Raw genomic sequence first — 21,740 nt, 5'->3', positions numbered from 1 at the left:
CACTTCTTCTCAGAGACCTATGCCGATGAGCGCTGTATGTTACACGGTGCAAGATGTTGTGGCTCAAGGGCACAAGCACAGAACCTCTGTGCATGTCAGAGCTGCATGCCACAAGTTAAATTAATGAATCTTTAAAAAGGTTTAGGTTTTTTTAATGAGAGAATCTGTTGTAGCTTTTTATCAAACCTCTTCATATTTCACTGAGGTGGAATGGTGCACCACATTTGCGAGGCAGAACTAATGCTATATAAATCTCAAGTAATAAGCAGGCCCTGGGGACATCATCTAAATGAAGATTTTACACCAATTTAAACCTGCCTGCAATTTGATTCCTGCCTAAAGTGCATTTGTTTAACAGGTGCTGGAGATGCAAGCGTTTCCCTCCAAAGTGTCGCTATGTCTCCTTTATTAATTTCTGGATTGCAAGTGGGCGGGGGAGTATGAAGAGAAAGGGGAGTTGACAAACACTAATCAAAGGTTCGGAGTGGGCTGATTCTACCATAGAACCAATGTACTTTCGCTTCATTTGCAAACTAATGATTTTAAACCCCCACAATCTGTTTGAGGTCAGCTCCTGTGTATTTTGGATACGCTTGGCTATTAGCATCACTGAAAGCTTCAGATGTGTCAAGCCTGCTCCCCCTCCAGTGATAGTCACCTACTTTAATTTCCCTGCAGGCCTCAGAGGGGGATGAATTCAACTAAAATCACAAGCTGTTTTGTTGGCAATCCTTTGTGGCCTATAATGAATCTAATGAATATAAAGAGAGGAGAGGGGAGGGAGGGGGGAAAGGGATAGAGGCGAATACATTTCAACCACACTGTGTTGCTTTTACTCGACGATTTGTGACCCTCAACAATGGGACAATGGCGAGTGTTTTTGTACCCTTAATTTGCCTTTGTGTTTCAGCTTCATCTCTTTCACCGCCGAGCATTGAAAGTTGTCAGTTGTAGAATAACTGCTGACTCCACGGTCCGTCAGACAAAGGGGGGGTTTTAAGATGAATCCCTAACTATCAGCCGGCCCAGAGGAGCAGAAAGGGAAAGGGGCTCAAGCACAACAACGGGCAAGTCAAAAGGTAGAATTAGCCGGGGTTCCCGAACAGGCCTGAAGCACTTCCTCTCTCTAGTCACAACAAAAACTGCACTTCCACTTCTTAAAAGCTGCTGAACATTTGTTTTCCCCCTCCTCAGAGAGGTGTTGGGCACATTCTTTAAAGTGGCTCATCTGATAAGAGCGGAGGCCAGCGAAGGTAGAGGTTGCTGTTAAAGCTGCCATGTTTCTGATTTCACAGGCCCCTCAGGTGGCAGGATCGTATTAACAGCCCTGTTGTTCCCAAGTCTGACCCACATTCACGTCAGGACTTAAAGAGTCAGACACAGGCCCCCAAAATGACCAATATACAATCAATGGCATACATAAACATTTCTAGACGTTAACTTTTTAGTGCTCTAGCGCGCGCTGGGGAGATGATATAAAAAAAAAAGTTCTATGTCACTGGTTCATGCCGGTATGCTCCCCAGTCCCTGTAATGATTTCTATTCATAAACATGCAGTGTGCTATCCTCCACCTGGCAGCTGCCTCTGTGCATATGAGATTACTATTATGCATCTTCCAATCCCAAGGATAAACATCTCTCCACTTTTGAAGTTTGCAAGCATGAGGCATATTTTAGTGCCATACGACTTAAGCATCCCTTCAGGTATCACTTGCAATCTTTCTTCATTCTATATACATTGTTCAACTTTAATGGGTATCTAATTTGTGTTATCAGCTTACAGGGCAGTAAGTAATAATTTGCATGGCTGCCCTAAGCAAATATGCTTCCATAAGCATCCCATAGTATAGAAACTAGAATGGATTAACCTCCATATTGGCTATGCCCCAACAGTCAATGCTCTTTTAGAAATAAGTAGAACAGATAGTTTAGTTTGGTGGCAATCGTGCTGTAGAAAAGAAAAAAAATAAACTGTCTGGATTTAATACAAAACCAGACTACCTTCAGATTCCGATGCCGTGTTGGATAAAAGCCTCAAACCCACTGACACAGGTATCTGTGGATATGTAAGTACAACAATGGTTAACATAGTGGAGCAAACATAGCATGTGTTTGTACTTCATTTTCTTCCATCTCTGCCTACATACAGTGTGTACTGACGTATGTGGCCTCTTGTTCTCTTGTACATCCAGTATTCTTCTATAAGCAGTGTAAAGCAGAAAGTAGAAAGAAGGTTAGTGTGAGTTGAGCAACAACAGCAGAGACCATCATCACTGTTGACAATTTAAGCACATTCACAGCTAACAGTCCTTAAAAGACAAGAAAAACCTAAGAGATGCAGAGTTCTTTGTCTGAGACTTCTTCTCCCCGTGACAAGGTCTCACTAGTCCCTCATGCGGATGACAACTCTCTCAATCTCCGGTGGCTTTCAAATGCCAGTTGCACTCCAAACACAACACCCCCCACCCCCCCGTATCGATCCAAGTGAGAGTAAAGCTCCTCAGTCCAGAGCCCCGAGTTAATTAACATTTGAAACGAATTAGCCCGGCGCATGTGTACTGTGTGTTCACAGCGGATCTACAGGGTAAACGGGGATACATCTTGGAGAGTAGCTTGATATTCTACTGGCTTGCATCAGGCATGTGTGTTACGCTTGTTAGCTTAGTAGACAGTTAATTGCCATGGTGGGTGGTTAGAGTGCTAGGAGCCTGATCTTAGGAATATGTCATATTTGTTAATCGGACATGCAGATGCAAATAATGTGTGACAGACTGTGACCAACACTACCGGAACATAAATACTGTTAACTTCAGAAATGTTCTTGGCTCAGAAATACTACTGCATAAAGGCTATAAAGACAACCCACTGTTTATCTATTTATTTATTTTGTTTAGCTATTTCTGTTCATGAGCCAATATGACAAAAGACGTGCGATAACAAAAAAAATCCTACTGAAATAGTAGCGTGCCAGATTATGCTTTGTTGAGGGTTCTGTGTACTACAATCCCACGCTAGTTTGGGATTGTTGGCCTGATTACATTAGCTGGTACTAGGAATTCATGTAAACCAAGTGAAATCTAAACACCATGAATGGAAGGAACACTCGGCTTGCACAACCTAATTCATATTCCTTGAAGGATTTGTAATTTGCAAAACACCATCGGGTATCTGACAGGAGGGCACAGCCTCTTTAAAAACTATGCTATTCAAACTTGCATATACAGTTTGAAAAGCTTGTCCATAAAGATTGATTAAAGTTGTAAAGATTTTGCATCAAAAAGAGGAAGAGGAGGGGGGGGGGGGCTCTGATTAAAGCCATCCGCCACCGCCACACACCGATGCTGCTCTTTTGCATCAGCCCTGTAATCTCCCTCACTTGGTGAAATTGTTGTTAATGCAGAAATAATATCAATGCAAACTTTATTAATAACCATGGTGAGAGAAGCTGCAGAAATGTCACTTAATCAATGAAAACAAATCATGCACACCTATGCTGTGATTACATGGAAGCGTGTGAATATTAATGTGTCGCTCTGAATCAATGCTGGGGTTGCATACATTGCCTCCTGTGTTTACTCATAGTTAAGACATTTCTTTCTTTTATATTTCTGCTGCATCCCTGAGAGCGATCAATGAAATACTAAATAGAGATATGATACCAGCTATTATAGTAATTCAACAACAGTAACAAAACACTAGCAATTGCATTATTGTAAACTAGAAAGATGGGATGTTCAAATTTCAATTAACTTTGGTTTGTGTTTGCTGATATTAATTAAGAGGGCTTGCAAAAGGACACAAAAGAGACAGGTTTATTGTCTCAGATTATTCTCATGAAAGTAGCATTAGTATGTAGGACAACGCTGCCTAATTAACTAGCATGGGAGGCAAGACATTATACAGGAAACCTTTTGATTTGTGGGAGGTAATAGCATTGGGCAAGAAACAGATTCTTTATTTCATTATTTGATAAGAATGCCTTTAATGAAAATATCAGCCCAGGAGCAACGCAAGTCAACATCACTACTTTGGTGTTAAAAAAAAAAGAGCGAGAGCTTCAAGGAGTATTGTTGCAATCAACGAATTACCTCATGACTACAGTCCATTAAATAAAATGTGAAATACACCTGGTGGGCTAAAGGGAGGTCAAACGTATAAACGGCACCAACGTAAGGTGATGTGGCAATCAGAGACAAGGCAGCATCTAGTGTCTCTCTGACAGGTTAATGAAATGCCCGCTGCTGCTGCTGCTGCTGCTGCGTGTGTGTATGGATCCATGGTGTGTGTGTGTGTTGGTGTAAGACTCGGCTCTGTCACAGCGAAGCTTCTCTTGGAGTCTGCAATGTGACAGTGTTGTATCAGTGTCACTGAAAGCAATCATAACATTCCTTTCCTCCGAGTCCGGGGCTTGTTTGAAATTCCCTTGGCAGCAGAATGCTTTAGGGGGTCAAACACACCGAATCTCCCCAACAATAATGGGCCAACTATCAGTTACATCTCTCACCTGTAATCATTGGCCGGCATTAAAAGCAACTTTTTCCCCCCTTTCTCTCTCACTTCTTTTTTTGCTCTTGCGCATACTTGACTGTGAATGCTTTTGAAATGAGTATAATGTAATCTGTGCCGCAGATATCTTCTGCTTTTGTGCATCTATCCAAGCTGTGAATGGTCAGGCCTATCAGTTACTCTCTGGAGGTGATGTATACGCTCTCTAGAACAATGCTACAAACAGATGAAGGCTATAATATGTTGCTCATTCCTAATCTCATTTTTCAGGGTTATTTTGTTTTCTTTTGGTTAAAAAAAAAGAAGAAAAAAAAACATTTCAGGTGCCGCCAACTTTTTTCTTTCCAAGAGAAAGAGGCATTAGGCTCCTCTTTGACTCAAACTTTAGGAATAAGAAAATAAGTGCTTGCTCTGGCAGCATCCCCAAACTGTTGTCAGAGAGATGTTAGCCAGTAAATGACAGGTACTATTTTGTTTTGAAATGTGACACCAGAAAATATAGCTGGTACAAAGTAAAATCTGATCCATCTGCAGAATTTCTATGGCTTTTTTTTTTTTTAATCTTTTCACAAATCAGCCTAATCAATGAAGTCATGGTACAAACTCATGTGTGTAACAACAGAAATCCATGTTTAAGCAACCGATGGGAGTCATGAGACATAAAATTTCCATTACGGGACATATCACTTTGACATTATCTTCGAGATATAAAAGTTTTTTTATTCTTTGACTGTGATGAGTCAGATTATCCACCGAGCTGTCTATCTGTATTACCCTTTAATTTTCACACTGACGGTTTGAAGAATAAAGACAGAGGGTTTAAATGCATCTCCCCACTGAATAGACATTCTTCACCGGATGTGCGACAGATACTGTCAGTTTAATCTTTGAAAGCAACAGCATCAACTTTATTGTGTATTTACTGAAAAAAAGAAGGATCTTCATAGAATTTGATTTAAAACCGGCTCTGATGTTCGGTTTAACTCTCTTTTCTAAACTTTCTTTTAATTGTTGCATTTTGTAGGAGACACAAAATACACAAAAAAAGTTACTGAGTTTAAATTAAAGAGGATTTTCCTGACAAAAATAAAATCTTTAAATATGATGAAACTACAAAGTTCAGAACAGATATGTAGCAAGCAGAGGAAGAAGCCATTTGAGTAATTATAGCAGGACATGTCCAACTTTATCAGGCATCTCCAGCATTGTCCATAGGGAGTTAACTTTTAGACTGTTTACTGGCTCAAAGGCCAGGCATGCATCTGAAGCCACATAAGCAAGATAATGTGTCCCAGGCTACAAAAGCAGGCAAATCACTGTGCATTAAGACTGGACACACAATAGACAACAATGGCTTGCATAAACACTATTTAGAACTATTCACATGGCATTGAAGAGATGGGCGTCGACTCACTATTGCTGCAAAGCCGGCGCATTGTGCGGAGGTGAAAAGAAGTCTAATGAACAGGAAGCCTTATTTGAGAGAGCTGACAGTAACCATACAACAGCCGCATTGTGCGCTTGCCACCAACCCCGTGGGTCTCTACATTAGGAGAAATGATGAGAAAGTAACCCGAAAAGACACAGTGGGCCCTTGGACCCACGTAAATGCAACCAGACAATAATGGGGGACACAAGCTGTCCCCACCTTTACCCAAAGCTGCACGTTTACATGCACAGAACATCAACCGCTCTCATGGCCAAGGATAAAAGCCCCCTGGCCAGATGGAACTTTGAAGTACATTTGGGTTAGTTTACCACCAAAGACTGCAATTTTAGGGCAGCAGCAGTTAAAATATATGTCATACATTTTAAATTATATCAAACTCTGCTGAGGAAAGTTAGAAACTCTCGAATTTGGTGCACCAGGCCTCCTCCTCCTCCTCCTCCTTCTCCACACACATTCACACTCACATTATGCCCCCTGCCTCAAGCTTCATCAATCTTCCACAAAGGCATGACATCACCAATAAGCATAGCCTTTTATAGCTTTAAGCAATAAGCCTTATTTACTGATGAGATAAGCCCTCTTCTATTGTCTAGCCCTCCACTTTGCTTCTTTCTCTCGCAGTTGAAGAATCAAACGGCACTTTTGGAAGGTGACAGAGCATGCCCGGGATTTAAGGCTAAAGCATGCAAAGAGGTTTCCTATTTGGTGGCTTTTCAAAGGGCCACATTAGCCAGTTTAGTTCAAAGTAACAGGGACAGGTACAATTGCAAAAAAAAAAAAAAAAAAAAATCAGGGTTCTTTGAGAATGCTTCTTCTGTTTCTTTAAGTTTTCCTTTTCCCAAATAAAAAGAGTATTCTGTATAAATGTTATGCATATAAACACCTGTTAAATCTGACTAAAATAATCCACTGAATTTCAAATCTCCTCGCACTCGAGAAACAAACCACAGCCTGGGGAGTTTACAAAGCCTCACCCATTACACGTCTAACCTATAATTACTGTTTGCAGCAGCATTCAGGCGGCCAGTCAGTCAGGCCGGGCCGGGGTGGTCACTAAACTGCTGAGGCACCATGATACATTGCGGCTTATTAAACCTCTTGTGTGTACAGGGAGGAACTACTTGCAGATAATGTTTGTGTTTGTTTGCGATGCCTCTCCAAAAGGAGGAACTACAAGTTCCAAGTTTGAAATCAACACTTGGTACTTCTCTTTGAGAAAGTCTTGTCACAGGAAAACCTGGGTCTAACTAGGTTGTTGCACAGGAAACATAGCATCCACATATTCCAAATTGAGCGCCTATTTTTAACAAGATAAAAAGCCATTTTCTAACACACTACATCCAGTGTCACCTCATGTATCTTAAAAACTTGCCATTTGTTGTTTGTTTTTCTTAGCGCCACACAGAGCCATGTCAGGGCCTTGGGAACTTGTCAGATATTCAGTTTGTAGTCACGTTAGAAAGGCTGCGCGCAGAGTCTCTGGGGAATCACTCCAGTCCCCCCCCACCCCACCCCCCCCCACCCCATGTCACCAGCCAGGAACAAAGCCGCCATAGTCAATTCTCCTAATTTCACTGCAGCCTGTCGAAATCCTGTTCTCCTTTTCTCCTTCTCTTCAACAAGTACTTTATGCTGGGATCAGTCAGGTCTGAGTCGCCCACAAAAACCTGAGGCTCTCGCTTCATCGTCTTTCAGCACCGGGTTTGACACTCCCCATCTCCCTGCCATTCAGACGCCTGCACCATGCAATTTGTTTCCATTTGTCAAACAGCAGTATCCATCACAAAAGAAAATGCTGGCACAACAGAAAGTTTGTGAAAAACATTGTTTCCTCAACCAAAAAAAATAAAAAATAAAAAAAATGGCCCCAAGACTACTTATTTATTGGCCTGCAACAAAACAACCTTAAACAGTTTACACCACTTTCTGTTGTTATAGATACTTGTTACATTGTTCTTCTCTCAACTGACTGAATAAAACATCTTTAACTGAATAGAGCATGTATCACGTCCTCAAATCAGCACCAACGTATCACTTTTCTCTTAAAGTGTGGATGCTACAGCAGAAATTCATCATTTCATTCACAGCCTACACATTGTGCTGACTCTTATTTTGTGTTTTTATTTCTTTGGGATTAAACTTCATTGTGTCGACAGCCAGGTTTCTCAGACATGTATTTATTAAAGCTATATCAGCACTATGTTGACAGCATTGCTATTTGCACACCTATTCAGATATGTCTTAAAATGGCAGTATTATTGGGCAACGTAGGAAGGTATCTGGTTAATAATACTTATTGTGTAAACTTTGTTGTCACCATTCTTGTGCTGGCTGTTATCAAGGGGAGAGCAGAGAGGATATGTGCTGACTCTGATGTAGATAGCGCCATGAGTATTCCTATTGTGGCAGCTGCCGTGTGGTGCAGTGCCTGATAGGGTTTCGGATGCTGTCAATGCTGTGTCAGGTGCATTAGCACCTCAGAGACCCATGATGCTCCAGCTGCTATGTGCCTGTGTCTCCCCGGGCCCTGGCCGCCAGCCTGACACCCGACACAAAGTAATCACAGATCACAGCGTTTAATCACTGAAACAAGCACTCCAGAGGACCCTACTGTCAATATCCCACTCTCTCATTATCTGTTTGGATTGCACATCCACACTGTCAGATAAACAGAGTGGAAAATTAAGATTAAAAATATGGTAATTTCATTTCAGGCGGCAGGCTCCTCTCACTGGCCCATTATGCTATTGATTACCTCTGAATTCAATTTCTCTTTTCAATGTAAACTTTAATCTATTCGCAAGCCAACAATTCAACTCCCAAGGGGCTATTTGAGAGTAAGTAACCATTTAATATGACGCTGGCTGAAGATTCACTGGCTTTAATGAATTGTGTAAATCACTCAGCTTTTAAAGGAACTGATGTCCCGCAGTTCACGGCCCAAATCTGGGTCTGGTTAAATACTGCCTTTTATACTAAGCTAAGTGTTTACTGACAGCCATCTCTGAATGCGTAATCACCTGCTCTGCTCTGCTCTTGTCTGTGTGAAGGCGAATTAAACAGCTCTTTTCTAATTGAGCGGGTGATGAAAAAATTACATTGTAATTAGGATTTAATCGTCATATTGCAGTACCAGCGCGTTAAAATAATGGAGTAAATAACTGCGCCACCGTGAAACAAGATTTAAAAATCACTTGACTCAACACTGTAATCACTAGGTTGTCTTCCTAACCACTTACCAATTTGTAGCATCGTGGTCAAGACCAGTTGTAATCACTGACCTGAGACAAACACACCATTCAGACAACTGGATATAGGATGAGCAATAGCAGGAGGAAATGGTTAGTGAGTCAGTGTCAGACAGGAGACGACCACATTTTAAAAGTAAAATGAAGACAGCACTGAAAACAAAATTGAAACAGGTGTTTTATTTTGTGCAATTTGGATTTCATCTACTGTTAATGATAAGTGACCATCTGTATCACTTATCTATGACTACAAAGTGCAAACTCACTGGAATATGACCTTTAAAAAACATACACAAAATGAATACACAGCTATAAATAGTCATACTATTATCCAATCTTATATAATTTCCCAAAGTGAAAAGTGCCATGTTTGCAAAGCAACAACAGCACATTTATCAAAAGAGTAAAGAGAGAAAGTAGATCTTACGCTGGAGATTTTGCAGTTTATCAGCAATAAACCTAAAACGTTTGTCACACGTTCATTGGTGTCAGTGTCGTTGCCATTAAATGATATGTTCCATTTCAACTTTACTATTTGTTCCTGACAAGAGCTGAGGTAGACATGAAACCACAGTGGTTAAAATGCGGGAAGACCATTCAATAAAAACAGTGCAATTACAAAAACAATCAATAGTCTGATTAAGGCACAATAATTACTGAAAACATTTGTGTCTCCTCTCAGTTTCTCCTTGTCTTGTCAGGCATTTCACTAAATAGATTTTTCCAAAACACCTTAGTCCTGCAAAACAATGTCTGCTTTAAAAGAATAATTTAGGCCACTACTAATTTATTGCACGCCCACTATCTGCTCTCTTGTCTGCACCGGTGCAGGATTGAAGCTACCCAGGAGGCCAAAGCACACATACATAAACATAGCAGAGTGTAATCAATAAACAGCCATGCAGTAAAATGCTGTCAATAAAGCTCTGCCTCGGATACTTGCCTCTTTTCTGTTCCAGACCAAAGGACTATGACAATCAAATGCAGCACATTATGCACTACATCTACTGAGGGAGTCTAAACACCTTTTAATGGTAAAGGAACTAAGTGTAACTGGTAAAGGGTTTGGTCAGCGGTAGCCACAGCGACTCTCCAAAGTGTCAAAGAGACGTCTCAAAGATGACACAGATGTCCTTGGCACAGCGCACGTCTGTCACTCGCTTTTTGTTCGTGTAAACCTGGAAGTGTATCAGGGAAGCAGTGTCACAGAATACAAGCACACAGTCCAATCTAAGCTACGATCTGTTGGGGTGCGTTTTTTTTTTTTTATACTGTATATATATATATTTTTGTGACAGATCCAGTCAGAGGCGGGTGAAGGGATTTGTCACCCGTTGAAGCATGCAAAAGTGGCTTACTTAGCCTCATAAACAGCTGTGAAATTCAAGGGAGGAAATATCGGAAGATAATCACTGAAATTATTTGTTTTATTTGAGTTAATTTTCTCCAACAGTGACTTCTAAGCTGAGCTGTGAGATTGTGTTTGAAAAACTGTCTCGGAAGATATCAATGTTTGCTTTAAAGTGTCTACAAAATGCTTGATTTATTTATACAAAAGAAAGGTCTGGCAGATGGAAAATTTCAATGACAGAAAGTATGTGAAAAAAAGAGGCAAAACCTGTAACAAAATGAAAAAGTAGAAAATAAAAAAAAACAGGTTAGCCACAGCTATACAGATATACTGTCTACTCTGAGATTCTCTTTCAATGTGGACAAAGGAGCTAGAGGTTGATATCAGATTATTGAATGTATTTAAACCTTGACTGACGACTATAGAAACTTGACACACAACATGTGGACCATCTCAGTATTTAATAAGTGGTGCTAGACAGTTATGGATGCTACAGTAATCTGATCTAAGGAGAGCACCCCACAATAAAGAAAGGAAAACGTAAGGGCTTGAACAATGTCACTACCAATCCGCCAGTGTGCAGGGTAAGATGATACCAAATAATACCACAGTGTGCTGAGTCTTTGAAATCAGTATTTTACTCATTTCACTCCTCTGGCTGAGAAGATACAGTTCCGCTGATAAATTTGTGCGAGGGACAGAGAGAAAATGAAATGATGCCTACTTTTTCTTATTTCACAAAGACCTGTTTGAAGTTGCAATATGGTATCTGTAGTCCCAGACAGATGCACATAAAATGGAATTGAACAATGAATAGCCGCCTCTTATCTGTTCAGTGTCTGAAGGGGAAATACATCACAAATGAATTTCACAGGGAAAAAATATGGACATTCTCTATTACAGTAATCCCCATAGAAAGTTTATCCCAAATCGCGATGAAGTTAAACCCAATATTTCAAAAAAGATATAGTGCAAAGAAAGCTGCTTTTCTGGAATCATCTCGAAAATGATCTCGAAATTACATTATGAGGAAAAAGATTATACGGAGAGTTTCTGGGATAAAAATCAGAGGATGTCAATCTACAAAGGGACAATTTCACTCTTAAAATTAATGTTATGGCATCGCAATGCTCCAAGTAGGCACTTTAAATTAAAATGGTAATCAAGTGTCTTTGCATTGTCAGGGTTATGCACATCTTCTGTTGCTTAACTGTATTATTTTGGAGGTGAGCAATGAAGTCTGGAGTTAAAGGGAGAGCCAGGGATTAGTGTGCCACGACTGGACTCTTATTTAGCCACAGCAGCCCCGTCCTGGGACAAAGGTGGGTGTGGTTACCTGTTTGGCTGTGTGCAGCAGCGAGGCGGCCTCGGCTCTGCCTGTCTGTTGGACCATCTGGTAAAAGAGCCCATCCTGGTTCTGGAGGAGCACATATGGCTCGTCATACTCCCGGATCCTGCCAGCATCCAGAACCTGCAATCACACGTACAATGCTGGGTGTGTGCACGTGTGTGTGTTTGCCTGTATACTTTACTTTGGAGAAAACAGACATTTCAGCTGTTTCACTGCTGAGTGATGCATGCAGACGGTGCAAGATGAATGGGGGGGGGAACAGCAGCTCTTTGCACCTCTGAACCACCCATTTTACGTGACTCATGCAACAGCAAACACCGGTGCCTCTTTCTGCTCGACGGGGTCCAAGGACAATGAGCGTAACCTGTTGGCAGTGTGAAAGTCTACTACGCTGACGCTGACAGACTGAAGATCAGTGATTGAACCGTGTATTTATCCTGGCATTTCAGCGGCTCAGGGGTGGTCCCCATTCAAATCCAACAATCACACCTTTAAGACGCGCTAGAAAATTACCATCATTTCTATGTCATCACATACTATGTAAACCACACAAAGAATAGTGCCAAAACAAGCAGTTTGGAAAAGACTGCAATTATATCACAGACAAATTTTAACAAGCTCGATCTCCTTGCAGCAGTAATGAGCAGTTTGTTATCGCTAAAGCACAGTTTCAGGGTGTGTTTAGTATGAAAGGGAGACTTGCGCAGCTGCCGTCATAATCGACAGTTTAGACGCAGGATACTAGGAGATAAAGTTTATATCTTGGAAAACATTCTGTGTCTAAATATGGCGCAGCTTAAAATTTGGACTGGTCAATTCAGGTGTGTCCCAATTCAGTTCTCCAGGGGAGTGTGTGACAATCTGGGGGCATTTAACACGAGCGGTGTGAAGCGATCCCCACTGTGAGATATTTGACTTTTCTCAGCGGCCCTCTCAAGTGACCGCGCAGCCACCAAGTCGCGCACTGTCCTCCACAGACGCTTAACAAATGCTGCCACAAATGGCACTAATTGGCACCTCGGCAGGCAGTAGCAGGAAAGGGCCAAAGATCAAGTGGCACGAGCGCGGGCTCAATGAGAGGCAAACGCTGTGAGGGAGAAATCAGCCCAGCTGTTGCAAAAATACTCCAAGTGAATTAAAACTTTGTTCACTGGACAGTTTTTTAAAGAAAAAGCTGTTTATATGTTCCAAATTTCAGGTGTTTTTAACATATGGCGGTGAATCCGAGACATATTTTTGCAGGCTAATCTGCATCAAACCACAAATTCTTGGGACGCACAAGCAGCTTAGTTTGTCATACTTGATGGCAGTTTATGAAAAGGCTATCACAGAATATCAGGAAGTAATTGGAGAAGTTATTGTATGAATGAATGAGTATGAATACCATAGGGAAGCAGTTTTGTGTTATAAATCTGACTGAAGTGCTGGGTAGTGGAAATTTCCTTCCTTCCTTACCAGTATTCTGTCACAGTCAATGATAGTGTTGAGCCTGTGAGCAATGGTGAGGACAGTACACTCTTCAAACTTGTCCCGAATAGTCTGCTGGATGAGGCCGTCAGTTCTGAAAGAGAGGGGAACACGACACCTCAGCACAGAAAAAAAAAGAAAAACACTCTCTTCCTATAGACCCTTGGGCAGGGATTTTACTCAACACGGAACAATGGCTCATCAGCAGAGAGGTATGCGCAGTAGCAGGCATTAAAATAAAGAATATGACAGCAAGTTTACAAAGGTAGATCAAGTTTATTTTGATGGTTTTGTCTAATAGGACTTGTTATGACTATTTCTGATTACGCTATACTTCACAATTTTTATATACTGTATATATATTCCCATATTTCACTTTTTCAAAGAGTATTATTGTTTAATTTAGGTGTGACATTACAAGTGATCAGTTTTTTTTAGTGCTGTCAAAGTAAACGCGTTAATTTTGGCGAGGAGTTTTGGAAAGCAAAGTGTTTTCACACTACATTTCCCATGAACCTCCGCGCGCACACAAAGCAAAAACATTTGCCAAGAATGTTTTCATTGATCAAGAATGAAAGTCGGAGGTTCGAAGACGATCAGATACTGTCGTAGTTCCGACCATAAGCGGCCATTCGGCTGCGTTATTCTCATGACCCGCCGGACAAAATAACGATAAAGACAAAACGCTATATTTTCATCGAAAATGGACCCATTAACAAGTGTGGGTAACGTAGATTCATGAGACTTTGAAACTCTTCATTGTCCCTTTAAACATTTAGTGCCTTTAAAAAAAAGAATGCAAATAACACCGTTTTGTTTACTTCCGGTGGTGGCTGACCCATAACCTTTGGTGACGTGTGCAGGCAAAGTAGGCAAAGCGATGTACCTGCTGTAGTGCTGTTTGTTATTCTTGACCATTAGGTTTTCTATACTGAAGTTTTGATCAGTCCGTCAGTGAAGGGTAAGACACTGACAATACATCCACTGGGACTGGTCTGCTCCAACTATCCAATCTGTCATCATTACGTTAACATAATTCTTTCAAATACCAAATTAACCATCAAATATGCATTATAGTTGATACACACTTGCATCGTTCCATTGTAGACAGTCTTTTTTTAAGAATAATCTGTGCAGTTGTTGTGCTGTTATGGTTTTATTCAATTCAGACTGAAAATCCATTTTGTAAACAAGCTACATGTGGAACTGAATCTTCTGTTGTTATGTTTTTCTTATCGACTCATGTGTCCTCTCACCTTGGGTCCACGTTTGCTGTGGCCTCATCGATAATGAGGATGCGGTTTTTGCGGAGGATGGCCCTGGCCAAACACACGAGCTGTCTCTGGCCTACACTGAAGTTAGAGCCTGACTCAGTCAGCACGGTCTCCAGCTTATTGGGCAGCTCCTCCACCACGGCCTTCATCTGCACCTGTGGAGAGGGAGAGCAGAGCCCCAACCCTTCATTACTCCTGTATAAAGGCTTCCTGTGGGGATGTCTTTAAAGAGCCATCCAAACACACCCATTAACCGCCTGGCACAAAGCAGGGCCAGGTCCACTGATGACCTTGGCCAGTGCTCTCTTGTGGCCAGCCTCTAGCTTTAATCCAGGCCACCAAACCCATTCAGAGGCAGGACCAGGAGCTGAAGCCCTTCACTGTGGGGGGAGCCTTCATCCTGGTTGGCCTGACTGCCCAAACACATCTCCCCCAGCACTTTCAATGGTTCCCAGTTACAAGCTGCACATTGAGCTGGGCCCCATGGCCCTAATGGGATTTCCCCCCATGACTTGTGGCGAGCAGGGAGGCTGAATGGCAGCATTGTACGGGGGGACAGAGGGATCCCCCCCTGGGCTTGTGAGGGGGAATCATTCAGAGCCACGCTGGAGTACCTCTTGGAGTGCATTCCACAGGTCCTCATCTGTGTGCTGCCTGAAAGGGTCCAGATTCTTCCTCATGGTACCCGTGAAGAGAACTGGGTCCTGTGGATAGATGGATATAGAAAGAGAAGGCCGTGGCCAGTTAAGATAATGACAAGGGGGAAGATGTATGAAAGGGTTAAGACAGGCTTTATGGAGCGCCGCTAGGCAATGTGTGAGGGGAAGATGTTCATAAAGGGCTTGCTACACTCAGGAGCTCCATTCAATGCTCTTAGCAACTATTCTTCAATAAGTTGATCTTTTTACTTGGAAAACCAGAGCTTGTGCACTGGTGTCAGTGGAGAATAGCTGTGCGAAGTCGCCTGAATATATGACACAGAAAGTGCCATCTAGTCACTGTTAGCGCACAAAGAATTTCATACAGTCGCTTTATTAGAAACGATAATCTGAAGATGTCACTGGAAATGTGTCCATCAACGGGGGTTAGCGCATCAGCTGGCTCCCCTCATGAAAGGCCAAGCCCCTGATCTCACAACAGCTGAGATATGTGTTTATGGTGAGCCACACACCTGTATCAAGGTCCAGCCGCACAGCCTCCCTTAGGAGAGTGAATAAAGCTCTTTATTACAGTGCGGAGGAAAAGAGCTCGCAAGTGCACAGGCACTGTTGCAGCGTGTCACTCTGTTTGTGGTTAACCTGATAAAACAGGAGCAAGCCGACATCTCCTTGTCAGGTTGGATATTTACCCATAAATCCTGCTCAAACGTTGAAGTGATTTAATGAACGCTTGCTAGGACACTCTTAGGTTGTTGTCAAGCCTTTCAGTGCAGAACTAAAGCAGATAAGGTTTTCATGTGGCATCATTTACCGTAGCGTTTTATCAGTGAACACATACAGCCGGACAGGTCAGAATTTACTGCACGTAAATGGGTGTAATGACCATCTGAAAAAAAATATATCACAGCCACCGAGGTGACGCAAAGCGGTGAGCAATGCGCCTTAAGAAAGCGTGATAGGCTTCCACTATATCCTCATCACAGCAAAGCCAATGTTGTAACTCCAGCTTCCTCAAGATATGGATCTGACCTCAAATCAAGATAGGAAATGTTCACCTGGCAACTGTGAGATTAGACCAGGAGGAAAAGTAAAGTACACAATGGGTCTAAAAGGCTCAGTGTCCTGCATTAAGATTACAGAACTACCAGCCTGAGTGTGACTCACTATCCACACCTTCATCTCTGCTCTCTGGGTCAGCTCAAAGCCGGCACTGTGACAGTGACACAGTGCAAAAGCGCCACATGCATTCATGTGTGTAGGAACAGAGATTCATACAGAGCGCACACCTCAAATACAAAAATCACGTCTCAACAAAAACCTTCATGTAGGTCAGAGGACTCAGGACTAACTGCTCAATTTCAATCCAGACAAAAAAAAAAAAAACCTCAGCTTTCAGGACTTCATCCCTGCTACCTGTGTCTTCGAAAATGTTCCACCTCTTTACTTCCAATGAGCTTTTTCCTCTGTCACCGAAATACAGCCTTGTCATTAAGCCAGCTGAAGTCCCAATTCAAACTAGTTTTGTGACATACTTTAATTGAGGATTCAATGTTAGGTTGGGAAAAACTGCTTTCAAGCACAGCTTTCCATAGACCGATTATGTGCTCCACCAATTCTAAGCCCTCTGTTTGCTACAGAATTCATTTTTAGTGAGTCATTCCTGAGAATTCAATGGAAAAGGAAATGGATCCTTTTTTAATGCCATATGCTAATACAAGCTTATCATAATCAAAATCTGTGGGTGGCAAATAATGAAACTCCTCACGGCCAATGTATAGTATACATATCACACTCAAAATTCCACATGAAAAAGTAAAGCGACTGGCAATTGATATCAAGATTCTTTCCATGTGAAAGGCCGAGTGAATATCACTTTATCTCTGACGTCTAGCGGGAGAATAAAAGGCTTTCAGATGAATTTGTATAAATGCAAGAGACTTCTCTCTATATATAAGTTTGTAAAACTAACAGCACAGAAACTCGACTCTTCTGAATACTGCTTAGACTTTATGTCATGAGAATGCCATCCAATACGTGATAGAAGGGCACGCACTTAAAAGTTCTGAGTCGTAACCTGCCACTTTGTGCAAGTCTCTCCCTCTAGGAGAGACAGACAGAGTAAACAAAATCACATCAAACACACATCACATCCATCTCAAACTAGTTTGGACTTGGAAGTAAAACTTTATCTGCAGCAGTAGCAATGCCAGGAACCTATCAAATCCACAGAAAAAGCATTAATGAAACTGTTTTTGGGCATCTTGGCGTCACCCTAGAAATGTTTGAGACTTGGGCTAAGTGACGGTGTACAAGGGGACTCTGACTGTGAGGATGGGGGAGACTTCGTCTAAGCAGCTTTCCCATGTTTGGGGGGTAGAGGGCTTAATCCTCTGTCAGGGATGGGGAACTGCTCTCTTCACAGTACAGGCCGTGGGAGTCTTCTCCCCTCCCTCCACTCTGCTGACACTCACCCGCAGGCTGGCATTTTCTTAATGCCGTATCAGTTTCAACAAGCGGAAATAAAGTTAAACTGTCTCAAGGCATCCGTTTGTCTCACTTTCAGAAATCCCCTGAGTGACGACTGTAATTCTCCTCACTTGTTTTAGCTTTTTAAAAGCCAGGCGTATAAAAAGGGCCAAAGCATGAAGGTTTCTGTTACCACTGTTCATCTGACGTCTCTGACATTTCTCAATCAAGGGAAATAACAAACTTGGGAGCAAAAGATGGAATGCTGTATTTACCTTCTAATAAATATTTTTTCACTAAGACACAACAGTGATTAAAAAAAAAAAAAAAAAAAGAAAGATAATATACAGTATACAGTATATATATTGGCACCTGAGGGATGATGGACATTTTCTGGCGCAGGGTGTGTAGACCAATTGCAGAAGTCAGGAACCCGTCAATCACTATTCTTCCCTCAGGTTCTGCAAGCCGGAACAAGGCGGACATCAGGGAGCTTTTCCCAGCACCAGTGCGTCCAACGATGCCAACCTACAGTGTAGGGATGGGAGATATTTTTAAAGCTGTTTTAAAGCAGTAGGTTTCAATTACATGAGGAGATAAATGAAGCTGATGGAAAATATTCTATTTTGTAAAGGGCAGAGGTTACACACCAGGTTTTATGTTTCAGCAGCCACTGAACATTTATAATAAAAACTTTAATTATACAATATATTTACAGTCTAGTCCTCCCTGACTCATTTTGTTTGTCTAGTCGAACTTTACTCTGCCGTCACCGCCAACAATCTGAGCACGGACTCGGATCCAATCTGCCCGTAGGTACCAATAAACAGGGAATGGTGCAAGCACTGGCACCGCAAGGCGAATTGTGGCTTGTTCCATTGAACTGAACTGCTGATGCCACACACTGCAGCCTGCCAACCTATAGGCCTGTTATATGCCACTACACAGCCAATGGGCAACCCTTTGTTTAGACAGGGGGATTACCAATAACACTGCTTGAATGACAAAGACCTGCTGTGCACATAACATGCCAACACATAGAGAACATGCAACTATAACGTTTTTCCTCCCCCTTTTTGCCCAGTTAGGGAGGAAGGATCAAGATGTAATCATCCAAACTGACATCAAACTGAGACCAGACTGCAGAGTGGGGCAACACTGTTCCTTTCAGAGGGCTTCGGGAAACACAGGTGATTATCCCCTGAGTGACAGAGGAACAAATTACTGGTCCTTGTAGGAAACATCATCTTTTCCCAAATGGACCCGAGAAAACAGTGTGACAGTAGAATATGACAAATCTCTGTCCTGCTGAAGCTGCAGTAACAGGACAACAACACGACTAAAGAGATATGACTGAATCTCAGCTACAGGCACATCATGTGGCTAAGAAAGTTCCCATGTTTATTCCGAACAAAGATTTCTCACTGAATGAGGTTGGAGAACAGGCCCTTCACACAATGAGTCATACCCTTTCCTGCAGAAGTCACCCAGCTCTACACAAGTCAACAAGTTGTTTTATTGTATAGTAGCTCTGTAAACTATTACTTGCATTCAGAACATGTACTGTATTCAGTCTTTTATGTTTTTGTCTGACAATAAAGCACTTTGTGAAAAGTCCAACAGAAAAGAAATGTTCTAGGCCGTAAGTATGCACTTTGCACCCAGTAACCTAATGCTCAAGGATGGAAGAGGAGGGGACCTTGTATACAGTACACCATGAATTACAACTGGGCTTGTGTTGGATCCTTTCATGTCACACCTTAATTACAAACAGAAACCTGCATAGCACACTTCAAATCCAGAAATAATCAATCATAACTCTCTTAAGAATTATTAAGAAAACCTTCAAATCCCATGTTTTCTGTTTTCAGAGTGCTGGTATGTTGCACAAAGCACAATAAATACAAGGCCTCGAGACAGCAAAGCATGTCCGCTGTAGGTGCCTTTAAAAGCCATCTATGTGGGAATTTCAAAAATGACTTATACAAGTGTTTTGTTATCTGATCTGAACAGGAAAAAGGAATAAACCTTGACAGTGAGTAGGAAAAAAGATGTGAACACAGAGGCTTTGTACAGCTGTGTGCCTCTCACCGGAACCTGCAATATAATAACTCATACAATTTCCAGATTGGCAGCGAATGCAAACAAAGGCTTTAAGCTATTTCAACAAATGACAAACATGTGAAACTGTATTTGGCACAGGTGAGTCACATCTTCCTGGGTGTTCATTTCACTCTAATATTTTTACCTTTATCTTATTTCAGACAAACACATAAGAATGTCTAAGTTATCTAATAGTTTGGTAAATTTAGCTAGGTTGTAAGATTTTCAACATCAGTAGCACTTTTTCTCTTTGTTTACGTAACATTTTGCCTGATTCATTTAGTTTTATTTGCCGCCTCATTCAGTATCCCTTACTGTAACTACTTGTTTGTATGTAGGCCTATGTCTGTGTGTATTATTATATGTGTCGCCTAAGTTATGCGGGAAAGTATGTACATACTCCTTCTGGTAGATGTTGAATGTTTATTAATTTTCTTGTGGTAAATGTTGAATGTATTTTTAATTTACTTCATGTGCATACTTTTTAGAGGCTGGTTATCCTTCCTATATTCTGCTGACCTTTTGTGTTGTTTAGTGTTTTAACATTTTTGGCTGCTACTGTGCTGTTGAATGTATAATGATGCCTTTCAAATTCCAATAAAACATTTGATGAAAAAAAAGAATGTCAAAGTTCACATGACATTTTATGCTGCTCTAACAGTTATCTACAACATAAGAAATGTAAAGGCAAATGCTGATCTTGATTTGAGTCCTGGAGATAAGAATTTTGCCCTTTCCAAGCCATTTCTCTCCAAACAAACGGAAGCTGAGGTGCTTTGGTGAGTTATGTGCTTTTATATGATTATGTAGAGTATATGACTTTAGTTAAGTGGCAGAGTGAATGTGTCTTGTACTGTAGGTGGTAGGTGCAGGTTTCCTTGTGAAAGGGTGTCAGGGGAACTGTCAGGATGCACAAAGCCTTTCACCCCCATGGCATGCGGCAAAGATCCCTCCCATCCAGGGAGGGATGGGAGGGTTGATAAGTGCAGAGCCAGGGGCTCTGCACTTATCAACCCATCCATTGTGAAATCAGCCGCCCTGGCCAACCATAGCCATGCAAAATACACCCCCAGCATTAAACACAATTTCAATCATCCTCAACCATCTCCCTCTGCCTTCCTCTCTCTCTTTCTTCGCCCCTCTACCTTGGCCTCTTCTCTCTATATAGTGAATAAACAGTTGTCACCGTCAGGTAGCTCAAAATGCAAATTGGGAACAAATGGATCCACTTGAACAGTCTTAATTACATGATATGTATTCCATGAATCACAAATGGTATAGTCCTCAAGATGCAGAAGCACATATGCTGTCCTTTTAATAATTGATTTCAAAATAATGCCACATAAAAAAGAACCACACCACACCCTCTACACTAGCTGCATATCAACCCAAGTCATGGGCTGTGCACACCAGTAAGCATGCACAGGTGGGAATAAAGACAAGAACCTTTTCTCTGGAAGTGAAGACAACACTAAGGCTCTTTAGGACCAAAGGCTCACTGGCACTGTAAGAGAAGTTGACTCTGTCAAAGGTGATGGAGCCTGTCTTCGGCCAGTCATGCGGAGGCTGTTTGTCCGTTTCCCAAGGTGCTTCACTCTCCAGCTCTGCATACTCAACCACTCTCTCCACTGATGTCATCTGTAAACACAAGGCAAGCATTTTTATGTGGATTTTTTGCTAGTTAAGGTCACTTTAGAATTTAATGAAATTATATGAATGTAGTATGTATATTCTACCATCTCAAAGAGAATGATATTTAAGCTTTAGATCTTTGTTGGAAAGAAGTTCTCCAGTGATTTAGCACTTAACTTCCATAAAGGTGAAGAACATAGACACATTTCAAAAATAGACTGCCCAAAATCAAA

The 21,740-nt window shown here is 41.6% G+C and overlaps 1 protein-coding gene across 3 annotated transcripts in view; it reads right to left on the bottom strand.

Moving 5' to 3' along the window:
• Window positions 1-9,369: 9,369 nt before the first annotated feature.
• LOC146965065 (ATP-binding cassette sub-family C member 4-like) overlaps window positions 9,370-21,740 on the bottom strand; it is a 37,855-nt gene continuing 25,484 nt past the window's right edge. For all 3 annotated transcript variants that reach the window (XM_085765764.1, XM_085765763.1, XM_085765765.1), the window contains 7 exons: window positions 21,322-21,513; window positions 18,145-18,300; window positions 15,262-15,351; window positions 14,630-14,802; window positions 13,362-13,467; window positions 11,892-12,026; window positions 9,370-10,382 (listed from right to left, as the gene is read on the bottom strand). In XM_085765764.1, coding sequence (XP_085621890.1) covers window positions 10,305-10,382; window positions 11,892-12,026; window positions 13,362-13,467; window positions 14,630-14,802; window positions 15,262-15,351; window positions 18,145-18,300; window positions 21,322-21,513 — 930 coding nt within the window. In that variant the 3' untranslated portion in view covers window positions 9,370-10,304. The remainder of the gene's footprint in view (window positions 10,383-11,891; window positions 12,027-13,361; window positions 13,468-14,629; window positions 14,803-15,261; window positions 15,352-18,144; window positions 18,301-21,321; window positions 21,514-21,740) is intronic.

This window comes from Trachurus japonicus, chromosome 21 (assembly GCF_045865225.1).
Source record: "Trachurus japonicus isolate A0001 chromosome 21, Traja_1.0".
Lineage (NCBI taxonomy): Eukaryota > Metazoa > Chordata > Actinopteri > Carangiformes > Carangidae > Trachurus > Trachurus japonicus.
The sequence above is the reverse complement of the archived record's forward strand: the minus strand, read 5'-3'. Positions and strand labels throughout refer to the sequence as shown.